The sequence below is a fragment of the Fukomys damarensis genome, unplaced genomic scaffold, assembly GCF_012274545.1.
Source record: "Fukomys damarensis isolate Sample0158 unplaced genomic scaffold, DMR_v1.0_HiC HiC_scaffold_11, whole genome shotgun sequence".
Classification (NCBI taxonomy): Eukaryota; Metazoa; Chordata; class Mammalia; order Rodentia; family Bathyergidae; genus Fukomys; species Fukomys damarensis.
In genome coordinates, this window is record NW_022900923.1 from 23,406,606 (window position 1) to 23,423,265 (window position 16,660).

Sequence of the window (16,660 nt, forward strand, 5' to 3'; positions counted from 1 at the left end):
AAGAAAGGGTTTTTGTTTTTTTTTTCTTTTTGAGACTGGGGATCGAACTCAGGTCCTTGTGTTTTCAAGGCAGGAACCACTGAGCTAAATCCCTGGCTCAAATATTACTAAATGAACTTCTATTTTTCTATTTTAAAATACCAACTAATCTAGTGTTCCTTATATTGACCACTCAATTCCAATTTGTAAAATTCATTAAGTGCTATCTTGCAGAAAAAGCAAATATATTAAGTAAAATCAAGAATATATGCTTCACTGGAAGTCATTAAATATTAAGATCTATAGTAGTATCCTTCACAAAACTCACTGCAGAAAGGAAGGAAGTAAAAGAGGGAGAGGAAAAAAAAGAACACAATCTTTATTTTTAAAATTCGATAATTATTATACCAAGAAAAAAAGTCACCCAAAAAACAGACTTTTTGTCAGAATAACATTTCAAACTGACTAGAAATTGGAAGCATCTAATCCAAACCCTGTCTAGTTTGGGCACCTGATGTCCAGCAAAGTTTTTGCCCCATTAAAACGTGGGCTTATTTATTATAAAACAGCAACTACTGAATAAAACAAGAATATATAAAGTTCAGTAATAATCTACCATTTGAAATAATTTCAAAAGGAAATCACATGATAGAAAATCTTTGGCAAACACCTACCAAGGTTCCTGCCATATGTTAGCACTGGTCTGATCCCAAGTCTTTTTATTCAAGGAAGCTGCTTTCTAGTACATATGTTAAAGACAGCTGGTTCTCTTACATCTAGTTATGCTAATCAAATGGCTTAGCCATATAGTTTCAAAATACAAAACATATCTTAATGTTTATTTAATCTATATTTTCTCTTAGATTCTTTAATAATGGGTATTACTTTAGATAATTTAGAACTAAAGATCTGTCCACCTGGATGGGGTTTTTTTTCGCACATTGGTAGATACTTCTTGCTCTGGATAACTACCGAAAGGCTGTCAAGCAGTTGTACATGGCGGTGTCAATAACACAGGGTTGCAAGAGTTCCAGAAGCAATTAAGATGGTGGAAGAGGCCGCCATCCAAGCCCAGAAAGTCACTCTTCAACAATGCAAGTGATTTACCAATCAATCAAGAAACCAAATGGCTTCTACAATAGTAATTCTTTCTTCTGTCCAGAAATAAGAGTGCAGTAATAAAAAAGAAAAAAGATCAGTTGTTTGGAGAAACTAGAGTTATAGACAAGTAGGATGATACTATTAAAGTAACCTTCCCAAATTAACAGATTGTTCTCATTTTTGCTCCAATAAGCCTGACAGTACCCAAAACAGATTTCTTTTGTTTTCAACCACAGAAGTTATACTGTGTATGGGAACTAGGCATTTAATTCATCCTAGAAAGTGATATTTAGAGTTGACCTATTCATTTACAGTTAAGAAAAAGAATTCGGGGGCCAGATATTTAGCTCCGCGGTTCGGTGGCCTGCCTTGCAAGCGCAATCCCCAGACCGCCCCCCAAAAAAAAGAATTCTAAGAAGTTTGGCTATTTCTTACATAGATTACACAGTACAGTCATATTCCTTACCCTGACAACTTGCCGAGTACTTGTAATGAAGGCTTTTCTTATACTTAATTCAGTTGCATCAAGGTTGAATTTTCTAGGATTTGCTTCAACTATGCGTGGATCAAGGAGTCAAGGTAAAGCAATTTCATCATTAAAGGCTTAACTAACCTTGTTAAACCACAGCATCACTCACATGCAAACAATAAAACCTGACACCAACTTTCTGAAAACACAATCAGCCTGACATTAAACCTTCTCAAACTTTCTTACCCAGTTACATGAATATCTCTTTGCCCTAACACCAAAATGACCTTCCAGGTTGAGAAACAGCCCCTGTTGATAGAGCTCACTTCAATTCCATGGCTGGCTGATAACAGTTGAGCAGCGGTCTTAATGTTTGCCAACACTTTTATCTATCCTTCTTTAGCTTCTGATCACTTTTCCCAGGATAGCTTTTGTAAGCCTTTTTCAATGCCACACCAAACCACTTCCTCTTACATCAAGATGCTAACCCCCCGCTTTTTTTGTAGCACTAAGGACTGAACCCAGTTATAATTTAGTTATTGACCTACCAACAGATATTTGGTGTATTCCTGTATCTGTTTTTGATCCTGTCCCTTTACATATTTTATTTTAGAAAACATACTTACCTTTTAATTAATTTAAAAGGTACTCAGGGTCATTATAATATAAACAACATACTCTATCAACTGCTAACAAGTGAGTGATCCCTACAAAAGCTGGTTTCCTGGATGTTTTATCTCACTTAGGGGAAAACAAAACAACTCAAGACGTGTAACTAGCATGTCTTCCACCTACAGCTTTGGTTAAATAGAATTTTCAGTTGAAAAAAGTTTCCCAATTCATCACTTAGATTAGTAAAATTTATTTAACACTAACCAGTTAACAGATCTGTTTTTACTAAATGCGGTTTCAAGGTACAACAGAACTCTCCAATAGATAGTGGCATTTCAACATCACCTCTTAAACACGAAGAGGTGACAAAAAGATTTTCTTTTGATCTCTAATTACTAATGCATAACACTGGTCTGCATTATGTAATAATGACTGCTAATACTTTTCCTTTTTGGTGGTGTTGGGGATGGAACCTAGGACCATGCAGGCAAGTACTTTACCACTGAGCTACACCCCTGGTCTAACTAGTAATACTCTGATAGAAGCCAAGTGCCATGCTAAGCTCTCTGTATGTGTAAGCCCCTCACAATCCTATGAGGTAGGTACTCCTATTAGTTTTTCTAATGAAGAGGAAACTGAAGCACACAGAAGTTTAGCAATGTACCGCCAAAACACAGTTAGTAACTGGTTATGATGTTATAACATAAAACTCCAACTGGAGGACAGGGTTCAAGGAGCTTCTAGGCAGCTCAACATAGGGAAGTTCCTAGACAGTGCTGCTCATGAATAGGAAAGGGAAGTTCCATGTCCCTTCTCCCATACAGTGCCCTGTGCCATTTCTCTAATCTAGATGTTTATCTGTATATTCCACATCCTTCAAGCAACCCTCCAAACTTGTAATCCTCCTTTTAGTATAAATGAGTAAATACAAATAAAATATTCCCATCAGTTCTGTGAGCTACTCTAACACATCAATCAAAACCAAACAGAGGGAGGGTCATAAGCACAGGTCAGAACCTGGGGGTTGCCACTGTCACTTGAACTGGGGACAATCTTGTTGGAACTGAGCCCTTAACCTGTGGGATATAATGCTATTTCCAGCTAGTTTCAAAATTAAATTGAATTTTATTGCACCCAGCTGGTATCTGCTGCAGATCTGCTTGGTGTTTTGCCATGTATGTGATATCAAAATTATTTTATTATGTGAGAATAAAGAAAAAAACTATTTTTATCTTTGAATGAGAGGAGCCAGTGCTTAAACACAGCAGTGTTCAAAGTGACAACCACTATGCTGCCTCTATAGTGCAAGATTTTTCATGTACCACAGAAGAATTAGAATACTCTACCTTAGCTTACCAGGGAATTCTTTTTAAATATGTCTTGGTACAAATCAAAGCAATATCAATTAATTATGAAAGGAAATGTGTCACCTATGTACTTGAAACATCTGGATAAAAACTGTCCAACTGTCATTTACCCCATATAGCACAGACATCACATAAAAGGATATTGATAGTTTCATCAAGGTCCTCCAGATCCCACTCTATGCTGCGGAGGTTGTTTCTCAGTTCGTTGGTGGTCCAGTCGATTTCTTCCCTCGTTGCTGCGGAAGGGTCCTGAAGGAGCTCCATCCATCTCTGAAACAGCCCCTGGGCAGTGTTGACTGCTTTCTGTACCTCTCTGTAACCAAGGTGGCAAGGGAAAGGAGAAATCACACTCAACAAACTCCATCAACAAGTTACTTCACTACCATAAGGATCATATACTAACCTCAGTAGCCACAATTCCCTTAGGTGTTTGGTGTGATAACAATTTATATGCAGATGAAAAAAGCACAAGTATGGCTTTTCTTTTCTTGGGACAGGAATGGCTGAGGAAGGTTTATTCCAAAAGAGCTTGTTTTTTAAATATTTTTAAATCTAAGAAGTTTTAAAATCCAAAATCTTATTAGAAAATTTCCAACATTACTAGCTTCAAATATATCTACTTTCCTAGATTAAGCAATTCTGTATACTAGATTAGGGGTTTTCTTCTTTAGAATGAATGTAAGAGTAAACCAGGAAATGATAATGTAGCTATTTTTTCTTTTTTGGCAGTACAAGGGATTAAACTTAGGACCTTTGCACTGAGCACATCTCCAATCACTCCCTTTTCTTTTTTTTTTAATATTGAGATAGGGTCTTGAGAAGTTGCTAAAATGCCCTGGCTAGGTTCAAACTTGCAATCCTCCTGACTCAGCCTCTCAGAATGCTAGGACTAAAGGCATGTGCAGTTCATCTAGCCTATTTCTAGATCAGATACAGTCACAACATTTTAGAGAATTTCCTCTTCCAACATCATTTAAATGTTATATTCTAACAACTACTACATACATAGTTGCCAAAGAGAAGCCCTTCAGAATCATAGTCTCTCCTGCACAAACTTAACAACCCCACTCTTCCCAAACTAAGAGAACTGTTTTGATCTTGTAATTTTTTAACCAATTCTTCTGAAACAAACAACACAAAAACATGTTGTAGCTGATTTGGATGTTGATTGTCTATGGCTTTAAGGAAGAATTTATATGCATCCTATTCCCTCTGACATTTCAAGTACCAGGAGAGAAATGAGAAAATACAAATTAAAAAGAAGAAAACCATCTTGCAATATTTATGAGGTGTGATTTAAAAAAATACAGGTAATGTTTAAATAAAAAGTTTTAAATTTTTACAGTAAAACACACACTGCCATTACTCCCTCCTCAAAGTACTTCCCTTTTCTTTGAACACAGCCCATCATTCTTGCCACTTTCTCAAGTAGTTCAAGAAGTCCTCTTGGTTGGGTTTTTGCCTTCCTTGGTGTTCTTGATTGATTCAAAATGTTTATAGCAATTTCTGTCAAATAAAAACATTACAATGTGTCCCTATCTACCTGTTCATCCAATGGGGCACCATATGACTTCTGGCTCTTTCCCAAAGTTAAAATATCCATGATGGATAAAAGTTCTGAATTGATTCAGGACATCAAGGGAGCTGTGACCACACAACCGAAGACACTCGTTAAATAGGACTTTAGAACTGTTTTAGAAAGTGGCAAGAATGATGGGATAAGTATGTACAAAGCAAAAGAAGTATTGAGGGGGTTAAATGGCAATGTGTTCTTTATTATAATACACTTAAAATCTTTTTTAAAGGTTGAGCATATTTTTGATTACATCATGTAGCTTTATGGCAGGCTAATGTGAGCCAAAAGGCTGAACTTTAAAGAGAGAACGCAGCTAGTGGGGCCAGACAGCATAAATCAGTGAATTATGCGGTCAACAAGAAATATCAAGGGATGGTCACATCTAGTTTATGCATTAAGCAGGTGTCTCATTGTTCCTCTCACATTAGACTTTCAGTGCTAATGAGAAATTATATTTAAGATAAAAGGAGGAAGGAGCATATAAGTGAGACGTAAAACCACTATCTTTATTCTTTATTGATATATCTGGCCAATTTGGTGGAAAAAATCCACACTGTGAGACACCTGGTTTATTGGTAAGTGCTTAATATCATCTATGACAAAGAAAGGCAGAGTTTAAGAAGACTTTGTAAAGATAGCTAATTTTAAAGAATATGGTATTTCTCACTTCTGTTAGGTAGATGTAAATTCCTTTTGAAGAACTAGAATTGTCAAAGTGAAACCAAGAAATGTGGTTAGGGCATGTTACATTCTGTAGCACCGGTCTACAACAACAACACTGAAATTAAATTCTGTGCAGCAGTCTGTAATCTTATTTCATCTCAGGACTTCTCTGTATCCTTCAAAATTATTGGACTTTTCCTACTGTTATTTACTATAGAACAAATTCAACACATTTAAAACATTTATTAATTTAAAATGAATCTACATGTTTATGTAAAAACTAAATTTTTAAAAAGCAAAATTTAGTGATGTCACTGTTTTACATTTTTGGAAATCTCTTTAGTATCTGGTAGCTGGATTCTTATACCTCCTTTATTCAGTCTTTTGATATACACTTCCACTGAAGCACACAAGGAGAACTCCGCCCTAAGTAGAACAGGAAGGAGTGGACACTTTTTTGATAGTTTCTCATCAGAATCTTAAGTATTGAATCACAGAAGTTGATATAAGCTTCCAAAAGTTGATATAATTTTACCAGTTGGGAAAAGCACCATTAGTTGTCTCCCACAAAGTGGCAGGTTCGCCTCATTCATTTCTGAGAAAGTATCTCAAGAATGTTAGATAATGGTGAAATTTAAGAAGACATGCAATTTGAGTAACCACTTTGCCAGTCATTCTGTCAAGTAAAACTGAGATTCTATTGGGTGGGGAGAGAGCTATTTCAGTTCATAATTTAACCATAGAACTTCTTTTCCTAGAGATAACCATCTTTTTTCACACCACAGCAAAATGTTTTATGCAATCCCCATTTTATAAACAATATTAAAATGTGTACTAAGGGAGAAAATGTTTGCAAATTACATATCTGGCTTAAGACATATTCAGAATATATTTTTTAAAAAACCTCTCAAAATCAGTAAGAAAACAAATCCAATTTAAAAGTGGGCTAAATATTTGAATGGTCACTTCACCAAAGACACACATGTGAGAAATAAGCATCTTAAGACGCCCCATATCATTAGTCACTAGAGAAATGCAAGTTAAATCCTCAATGAGATACCGGTACATATTTAGAATGCCTTAAAACAAAACAAAACCCAGGGGAAAAAAAACACAACAATGCCAAGTGCTAGAAAACTGGTGGGTATCTGGAATTCTGGGAGTAATGGGAAATAGTACAGCTACTTTGGAAAAAGTTTATTTTTCTTTTTTTTTTTTTATTGTGGTTATTGGTACAATCTAGGTATACAATACAGTTACATTAATCATTGGGATTCTGTACCTTTACATAATAGGTCTTGATTCTCATTTTCCCCCTTGTCGCTGCCCTCCCTTCACCCCCTCATCCCCTCCCCATTTACAAACACTTTATTTCCGTTTTTTCAGTTTCTCATATTTTTTTCCTCTCCCTTATTACCTTTCCCCCACCCTTCCCACTTTCCCTACACCTTTAGCCCTTTACTTCCTATTTCACATTATTAATTATCTCATTAGGATCCTGTGTACTATTATAGTTTTTCACACCAAAGAAACTATTCGGTATTTCAGTTAAAGAAATCTCTGTATGAACATTAAAAATAGGGAATCCTAAAATAAAACTAAAAAGGAAAGTAAAAGAGAAAAGGCAATGATGTAACATCAAAATAATCCTTAATTCTGGAGATGAAAATGGTCCCTGAACATATTTAAATTGCTTCTCGCTCTTATAGTCTTATCTTAATTCTTTTTTTCATTATTTAGAGAATACTTTATTAGTTTCTGTAATCAAACCCACATAGATATGACCTTACATATTTAGTACGATGTGTTACCCCTGTACACATGGAAAAAATAAAATAAAAATAAACATTTCTAGGCCAATATGGTTGTCCATTTCTGTACAATGCCAACTCAACACAGTAAATTGGGATGACTGGAAAAAGTTTATTTTTCTTAAAGTTAAACATTCAGCTACCATATGAGCCAATAGGAAACCCAGATGACATGAAAACATATTCACCTGCAAAGTGCTATAGTAGCTGTGTTAGTTACTTTTCTTGTTGCTGAGACAAAATACCTGATACTCAAAGTTAAAGAGGGAAAGGATTATTTAGTTCACAGTTTGTACAGGTTTCAGTCCTTAATCAGCTGGCTCCAAGGCAGGGTGGCTTGGCATAGGGGCTTCACAGAGAAAAACAAGTTAATAGCAGCCACAAGGCAGCAAAAGTAATGAGACCTTACAGCATCTTTCTGCCCCTTTTATCTTATCCAGACTAGGAAATTAGGACAGTGTCCCTCTGCCACTGATTGGTTAATCAGGGGAATGATTTAGTAATCATACATCCTTAATCCCAGCATCACACACTCTAGGTTCAGCCACCTCTGAAAAAGCCCTATAACCTCATGAGGCTTTGGGGGGACATCTAGACACAAACAATAATAGTAACTTTATCCATAGCGCCCAAACTTGAAAACCACCTAAATATTCGTCAACAAATAAATGGACAAACTGTGGTATATCTGCACAACGGAATGCTATTCAGGAATAAAAAGGAACACATCATGGTCAAACGCCACGTGCATTATGATAAGTGAAAGAGTATAAGCTCAGAAGGCCCCAGGATCCAATGATATAAACATTCTAGAAAAGGCAAAACTACAATGACAGAAAACAGATCATTGGTTGCCTGGTGCCTGCACAAGGAATCAATCAAAAGGGAAACCTATAGAGGTAATAAGTCCCTTTTATATATTATATGTGGTAGCAGTAATCACACAACTCCATGAATGTATCAAATTTTGCAGAAGCATAAAAGGGGTGAATTTCACTGTAGGTTACTTATGTTTTTAAAAATGAAAAAATGAAGAGTACTTGAGCAATTTCATAAAATCAATACATTTTACTATTTCATGAAGGACAGTCTTAAGAGAACATGATTTTTTTGTTTTTCACTTTGAGTACAGCATGGTGAGGAATATTACAACTATGAATACAGTAAGGCACCCACCCTTCCTTGATACCTAAGATACCAGGGATTTTATCCACCACCACTTTTGCATCATGAGTACAAATGTCAATATGGTGAAAAAGGCAAGTAACATTTAATTACTATTATTTAGGAGTTTCAAGTGATGTATCATTCTGTGAAAGGATCCTGGGAATCACTTGTGATCCCAGATCAGTTTCAGAACATCTTCACATCTTAAGATACTGACATTTGGATTGGGATGAGGGAATGTGCATGGATGGATTCTTGGGGCACTGTGTGTGAAATCAAGAGGTTCTTAGGCATTTGAGAACTAAAACATATCCCTGGCTAGCAATGAAAAGAAATGGCAGGAATTAGAAAAATGCTCCAAAGCAATCCCAGGATAACATTCAACACTCCACAGGTATGACTAGTGATGGGGCTTATTCCACTCTAAAGATCTCAGTCTAACTAAGGACAGGACTGCGGTTTTTATTTCATAGCATATGCATAAGAAAGGCAAAATTGTCATTACCTCACATTTCTAAGGTAGATGTTTTAAGGGACCAAAAGGTAGGCATTGCCAATAATAGCTCAAATCTTAAAAGTGAAATATCCAAGATATCCTATCTTAATAGCAGCCCAAAGCGTAATGCATAAAGCATCTCCCAACCCAAAGCAACTGTCTTCCACTACCATTTCAGCTGTGCATTAGCCTGAAAACAGCATGAATGGGTAGTAAAAAATAACAGTCACAAACAAGTCCTATTTTTAAGCCAAATATTAATGGTAACTAGAATTTCCTAAAGAAGATGAGTTTTCTGCATAGTGGCATAGTGTCAAGAGCCATATGACATTCCTACTAAAAGTTCAAGGCCAGAACCATCTGTATACCTGGAACTGAGTATTGAGGATCACCTGGCATTTAAGGCTCCATTTATATAATGGAACAGGAGATGACCATGTGATGTGTTTGAGACCTATAAGAGTTGAACAAAAGAAAGCCTTTTTCCTTTTCTTTTTTTTTCCTGGTACCGAGGATCAAATTCAGGATCTCATGCTTACCAGGCAGGTACCCATGCCGCTGAGCTAAATCCCTGGCAGCCTTTTTTCTTTTTTAAATCCTTTTTTTTCCCCCCAGTACTGATTGAACTGATAGGATCTCACAATATTGACCAGGCTGGGCTTGAATTTGTGGTCCTCCTTTCTCAGCCTCCCGGAATGCTGGGATTACAGGGATGCATCCATAGCCAACTTTCTCAGGAAGGGTAAGGGAGGATCAATTCTCAGGAAAGGTAAGGATCAATTAGCTAGGCACTTTCCACAAACATACATCTAGTACTGCAGTCTGCCCTGCACAGCCAGCTCATGTAAGCGCTTCACCCTGAGTGAGCTACAGCTGTTGACTCCTTATGCAACAGTAACCTGGCTTTGTCAGTAGTGTCCAGAAAGGCTGAAATCACAAGATACTGCCTTTTTACCTTGTAGAGCCCAGTTTCACTATTTTCAGGGTTCCCTCCCAACTATGTAATCAGAATCACTAAAGTCTGATATTCAGATCTATTTATGACAGCAAAGACCTCAGCCAACCACACATTTTGGTACATAATAATTTGATCACCAATACCTTTGGAAATCACATATGGTACCATTTCAATGAAAACTAGCTAGCTAACTGCCTTTCTAGGATTTACAGTTGTAGCTTTGACCCAAAGACTTGCTCAAGTCCTTGAAAGGGAGGACTATCATCACAAGTCCAGCAGATTTTCTGTTACATATGCTTTAAAAGTCAGTCTTACACAGCATTTCATGGGAAACAGGAGCCATATGTGGTATTGCTAATACTCTGGATGACTTTTCCCCATTACTGTTCACCAAACAGTCCATGGGACCCTCACATTCATATGGATTGAATACACTAGAATACAGTTTGCTACAACCCACCACAATGCCCATGAAACCACCAGTAATAAAGAAGTTCTTTCCCAGTAAGTGACTGTCAAAAGAAAACAGTACATATCTTTGAAGAATGTTATCTCTCAGAAAAAAAAAAAGCCATCCAAACTTTCAAACCCCGATTCTTCCATTCATTATAAATAAAAAGTTCATGCCAACGGGAAAAACTTCATTTGTTTTTGAAGCTAGTCCAACATTCACTCCTGTCACTGATAGTAACTTTCCAATCCATACAACTTTCCAACCTATTCCAAGCTCCATGGTGAATGGCTCACTGCTCCATACAACCTGTAGAGTGACAAGCAATATTCTTGAATGTCCATTTCTAAAAAACGGTTTTTACTTGAACCTAATCAAGTTGCCAAGTAAAAAGGGAAGGAAGAAGTATCTTACTCATTAGGGAGTGCTATGGTTTGAGTGTGTCCCTGAGTTCACATGTTGGAGGCTTGGTCCTCAGTGTGGCAAAGCTGAGGTGGTGGAATCTTTGAGGTGGGTGTTGCTTAGGACATGGTTAGGTTAGGTCAATAGGACATGGTTAGGTTAGGTCAAGAGAACCGTTCTGATGAGAAGAGATTAAGGTAATTATTGTGGGACCCCAGTTTTTCCTACAAGAATGAGTTATAAGAGCGAGCCTGACCCTTTCCCACTCCCTGACTTCCTGTTTTCCCATGTAATCTCCCTCTCCTCCCATGATGCCATCTATGTTGAGATACAGCCAAGCAGGATCTCACCAGAGGCCAAAACAATAAGGCTGCCTAACAGTAGATTCCCATCTTCCAGAACTGTGAACTACCTCTTCTCTTTATAAAGTACAAAGCCTCAGGTTTGTTACAGCAAGAGAAAACTAACATCGGAGCTTTGTTTCCCAGCATCTGTCACTCAGTTGTGCCAACAAACTGCATGATAACTGTTGCTGAAACATCTATCATCCTTTTGATTTCTCCTATTTTGCCCATGCTGACAGACTCTGAATTGGCATCTGTTCCAGTTACTGTAGTTGTGTAACAATTACTTCCAAACTTGATATAAAACAACTATTATGTTCACAGATTCTGTGGGTCAGGAATCAGACACAACAGTCTTGATGATCTGTCCCTATTCAACAATGTCTAGGACCTTCGCTAAAAGACTAAATGGACTGGGGGACTACAGAGTAGAGGCTTCTTGGTAGTATCGCTCCATCTCTATGTGGCCTCAGCCTTATCACTCTAGTAGAATGGCTGCAATTGAAGCTGGACTTCTTACATGTTAACTCAGGGTACCCTGGCTGTGTCCCAAGATAGAAAGATGCAGGAGGAAGTATACTGGTTGTCTTTAATGACTTAACCTTCAGGAAGAAATCAAGTAGTATCACATGTCTCATTTTGTTGGTCAAGACAATTATAAAAATCCACCCAGGTTCAAGAGAAGGAAACATGGACTCCAACTCAATAAAAGTATATCAGCTTCACTACGTAAGAAAAGCAAATAGGAGATGGAGATGGATATATATATATATATGTCCCATCTAAAAAAATACCATGTCACAACATCTGTATCTGGACAGCATCCATCCTATAAGTCCATTTCATCAATATAGACAAGAAGCTAGTCCTAGAGAAGACAGGAGCTCTTTTTACTGCTTGAATATAACATTCACGTCTTCTGTATTCACTTGACTTTACGGCTATTTCAAAATTCAACCATACTATTGTATTTTCTGTAATTACTGTTGTAATTTTAAAAATTATCTCTAGTTAGCAACCCAGAACTACACAATTTTTGACTCTAGACTACTGTTGCTTCCACAACTCCCTAAGAGAGTATTAAAGCCACCACTGGGCCTGGGATTTAGCTCAGCGGTTCGGTGGCCTGCCTTGCAAGCGCAAGGACCCGAGTTCAATCCCCCGTACCAAAAAAAAATAAAATAAAAATAAAAAGCCACCACTGACACTGCAGATCAAGCACAAGCAAATTTTATGTCTCATTTTCAGAGTACTTGACACCTACAGCCCATTATATCTATTTTCTTGAAACTCACTACTTTGTTTCCGAAATATGCTAGTTTAGTTTTCTAACAATTTTCTTTTTTCTCCCTCCAGTGACCCCAATATTTCTCAGTGTTCTTTTACAGCTTCTAGGTGTTCTCCAACATTCATAGGTTCAAAACACCTCTTTCAAGCTGCTGACTCCCCAAATGTATTTCCAATCCTATCTACTCACACAGGATTGATTCCTACATTTTTATTTGCCTACAGGAACATTCTATTTGCCTAACGCCAAGCTAATCATAACTTCCTTACAAGAAAAGTACTGTATTCGAATAAGCAAACAAAATAAACAAAAAAGAAAAATCTGCTTCCCTCTCTAACTTCTTCATTTTAGTCAACAACTGCCACCATTTCCTAAGTTTCAAAACTTGTCTAGACAAGATTCATCTTTGACTCCTCCTTCCACTTCTCACCTTGCACAACCTCCACTTAAGTCCAATCACTGGCACTTTAGATCTGGAAGGAACTTTCAAGATAATCTAGTTTGTACTCACTGAACAAATAAGAGACCTGAGGCTCAGACATTTTGGCTGCTTGCCTCAAGTTTTTCTGACTCTGAGTATGAGATGCTTTCCATCTCTAAGACCTATTTAATCCCATTTTTGCAAAGCCTCCAGACAAATCTGTTTGCTCTGAAAAATCAGAAGATCTGAGTTTGAGGCCTGAAAGATTAATATAAATGACTGAATAATAACTGCTGGTTTAAAAACTGCCTTCTGATTAAGAATGTACCATAGGAACCAGATTAAATTTAAACTCCTCAGGCAAGCCCTCCCATACCTCCTCCCACTTCAAACTGGCTGACTTTAAATATTAAATCTGATTTTCACTAAACAAATTATATTTTAGTTGCCAAGTCTTCCCATCCTCCCCTTTCTCATTCCTGGTTCTGGCCTTATGCTCAGCTTCCTTCTCAGCCTGGGAGAGTCCTTATACCTCTGCAAATGAAAAGCATACACTTCAAGGCCCTGCTTGCACTACCAAAATATCCTTTGCCAATACTCCCACTAGCAGATTTTTCCTTTTTTCAGCTCTATCCCAAAATCTTATACACAAATATCTTCCATAAACACTCACATTTTTGCTTAGTGTTCTCCAAATCAGACTAGAATGTCAGGTGTTAATTATTAGTCACAAACTTTAATAAATGCTTGCAAGTTGTTTTTAAAATGAAGCACCCAGTTCTAATTTTTTAAATGCACTAAATGAGATTTAATTTTGTTTTATTGGGCTAAAATTGCTTTTGTAAACAAGGGTTAATTTTTTTTATCATTAACTTACCAAAAGCCAGTTTCTCAACAGTGAATAAAAGCATGATGCTTGTCTTTGTGAAGCTCATAATCCTAGACAATCCTAGATATATAGACAAGCAATAAGAGAATATACCATACCATATATCATCTTACTCATCTGCTTATTGACTTCATTATTCCAACACTGATTTAGAGCCAAGAACTTGAAAATAAAACTACCTTTGCCAGGTACACCAAACCTCCAAAGCAGCAAAACATCAAGGAGCTACCCATCCATGCCTTTTAACATAAGAGGCTCACTTGGTACCAATAGCAAGTCATACACAATATACACTGTTCATGTGCAGTAGCAGTACTATTAAGATTATGGCCTGGTGATGTCATAGACATCTTAGTTTTCATGGGTACATCTGTGAAGTCACACAACAAAATTGCCTAATAAGACATTTCTTACAACATATTCCCATCAATAAGCAACTCATGACTGTACTGTCATATCTGAGCATGAAAGATTGTGTTTTCCAGTGGCTTTTATTAGAAGTTGCAATTTCTAAAACGCTAATTCTAAAAACTTGCTAATTAGAGAGGGAAAAAGACTATATGACCAAAAACTCAAAATGGTTTATTCATTAAACACTGAGTAAGTCCCTACTAAATACAAAGATGAAGAGTATTCAAATATGGTACTTTTCACCCAACAAGTTAGTACAAGTTTATTAAAATGAGAATCCCTAGACTAGCAAGGAATAAGGGAACTGAACCCCTTAAACACTCAGAGAAGAATGGGAGAGTATGTTCTATTACACAATTTGGTAATATGCATCAAAAGCTTTGGGTGCATGTCCTCTAAATTAGTAATTATGCAATAGAAATATAGGCTATGAAAATCACAAGCAACAATAAAGACCTATGACAAATAGCTTACCATTGTTTTAATTGTAATAGTGAAAAACTATATGCAGAGTAAATGTCCTTAATACCACATAAATTAGTTATGTCAAAATATAATACAATAATTAGAAGCCCCCAAAAGATGGTTTAAGGATATAAAAAAATACAGATAAAAAGATTATAAAATAATACATGATACAGTCCCAAGTTCTAAACTTATTAATAACCATATATATAAAATATATATATTTCAACTTAAATGCTTATAAATTTGTAGAGGTTTTTTTTTGTTTTGGGGGATTTTTTTGATACGGGGGATTGAACTTGGATCCTTGTGCTTGCAAGGCAGGCGGCAGAACCACTGAGCTAAATCCCCGTTCCATGTAAAGGTATTTTTTAACAAAGTGTAACTTTCTTCATTATGAAATACTGATAATAATAGTGCCTACTTCATTAGGTTTAAAAAGGAGCTCCTGTTCTGGAACTGTGCTCCATACAAGGCACTGACCATATCAAAACCTCAGAAAAAACTTTTAAACACTCCAAATTTAAATTGCAACAGTTTTCTATCTGCTCTCCTTTAAAATTTTCCTCATACTGATTCCTTTCAGCCAAGAGAACTTAACCCTATTATACCCATATTGTGAATACTAACAATGTAAGTGAAATTAGGCTGTTCAAATGTGAATCCTGGGTTCACCTATTAGCTGTGTGATCCTTAGCAAGTAAACTAACCCTAGCTTTTGATTTCTTTAGTGGTTAAAAGTCACATCATCTGGCTGTCCAGGTTTACTTTCCTTTGCACATAATGCCTGGCCCAGGAGATGGATGCATCCTTTAAATGTTGACCATGAGTCTTACTTCCCCTAACAAACTGCCTACTCATCAGGCTGTTCCCTTCCATGACTTCTACAAAATGCCCCTTCATATCCTTTGCTGGTAGTTGTCTCCCACAGGAAGCACCATTCCTTTACCATCACCATTACCGCTGCTGCCAACAACCACAGAGTAAGCATTCAACATTTACACTGTATATTCAAGGTGCCAATCTGGAAATACAGGAAAAACAAACAGTCCCAACCCTCACAACTCACAGTCTAATGATGAAAGACAGCCAGAGAAAGGGTGCAATACTGTTACTGTGCCAAAAGAAACCCTCCCTGGAGGCAGTTAAGATACCCACACTGAATCCTGCACTGAGTGGGTGAGTCAGGCAGAGCGGGTGCATGTGGAATAACTGAACTGAGTCCAGCCCTGCTGGAGTACAGAGGCTGAGGGTGGGCTGAAGGGCTGGCTACATGAAGGTGGTGGTCATGAAGCCTTTGCACTTTATTCTATAGGCAACAGGCATTTACTAAATGATATTAAGTAGGATATGCCTGCCTGGGCCTGAAAAGTCCACATGAGACCACTGACTTAAAATATGGCTGTTGTGACAAAGGAACAAAATTTAATTTTAATTATTTTAAATTTTTAAAAATTATTTTAAATTTTAAAAGCTGATATGCAATTCCAGTTGCCAGAAAACTACCATGTATGTTTGGAAAAATCATGATATGTAAATTACCTTTTCAATTGTAAGTTTAGAGAACTCTAAATGTAGATCAAGTATTTTTGAAAAAAATTTGACATCCAAATTGAAACGAGGCCAGGTGTGGGGGCGCAAGCCAGTGATCCCAGTACTTGGGAGGCTGAGGCAGGAGGATCACCACGAGTTTGAGGCCAGCCTGGACTACACAGTGAGTTCAAAGCTAGCCTAAATTACAGAGTGAGAACCTGTCTCAAAAAAAAAAAAAAAAAAAAAAAAAAAAAAAA

General features: G+C 37.0%; 1 protein-coding gene across 1 annotated transcript in view; it reads right to left on the reverse strand.

The window, feature by feature from the left end:
* Stx6 (syntaxin 6) overlaps positions 1-16,660 on the reverse strand; it is a 45,822-nt gene that overhangs the window by 26,478 nt on the left and 2,684 nt on the right. The window contains exons 2-3 of the mRNA XM_010630284.2: positions 3,672-3,841; positions 1,547-1,641 (exon numbers count right to left, since the gene is read on the reverse strand). Coding sequence (XP_010628586.1) covers positions 1,547-1,641; positions 3,672-3,841 — 265 coding nt within the window. The remainder of the gene's footprint in view (positions 1-1,546; positions 1,642-3,671; positions 3,842-16,660) is intronic.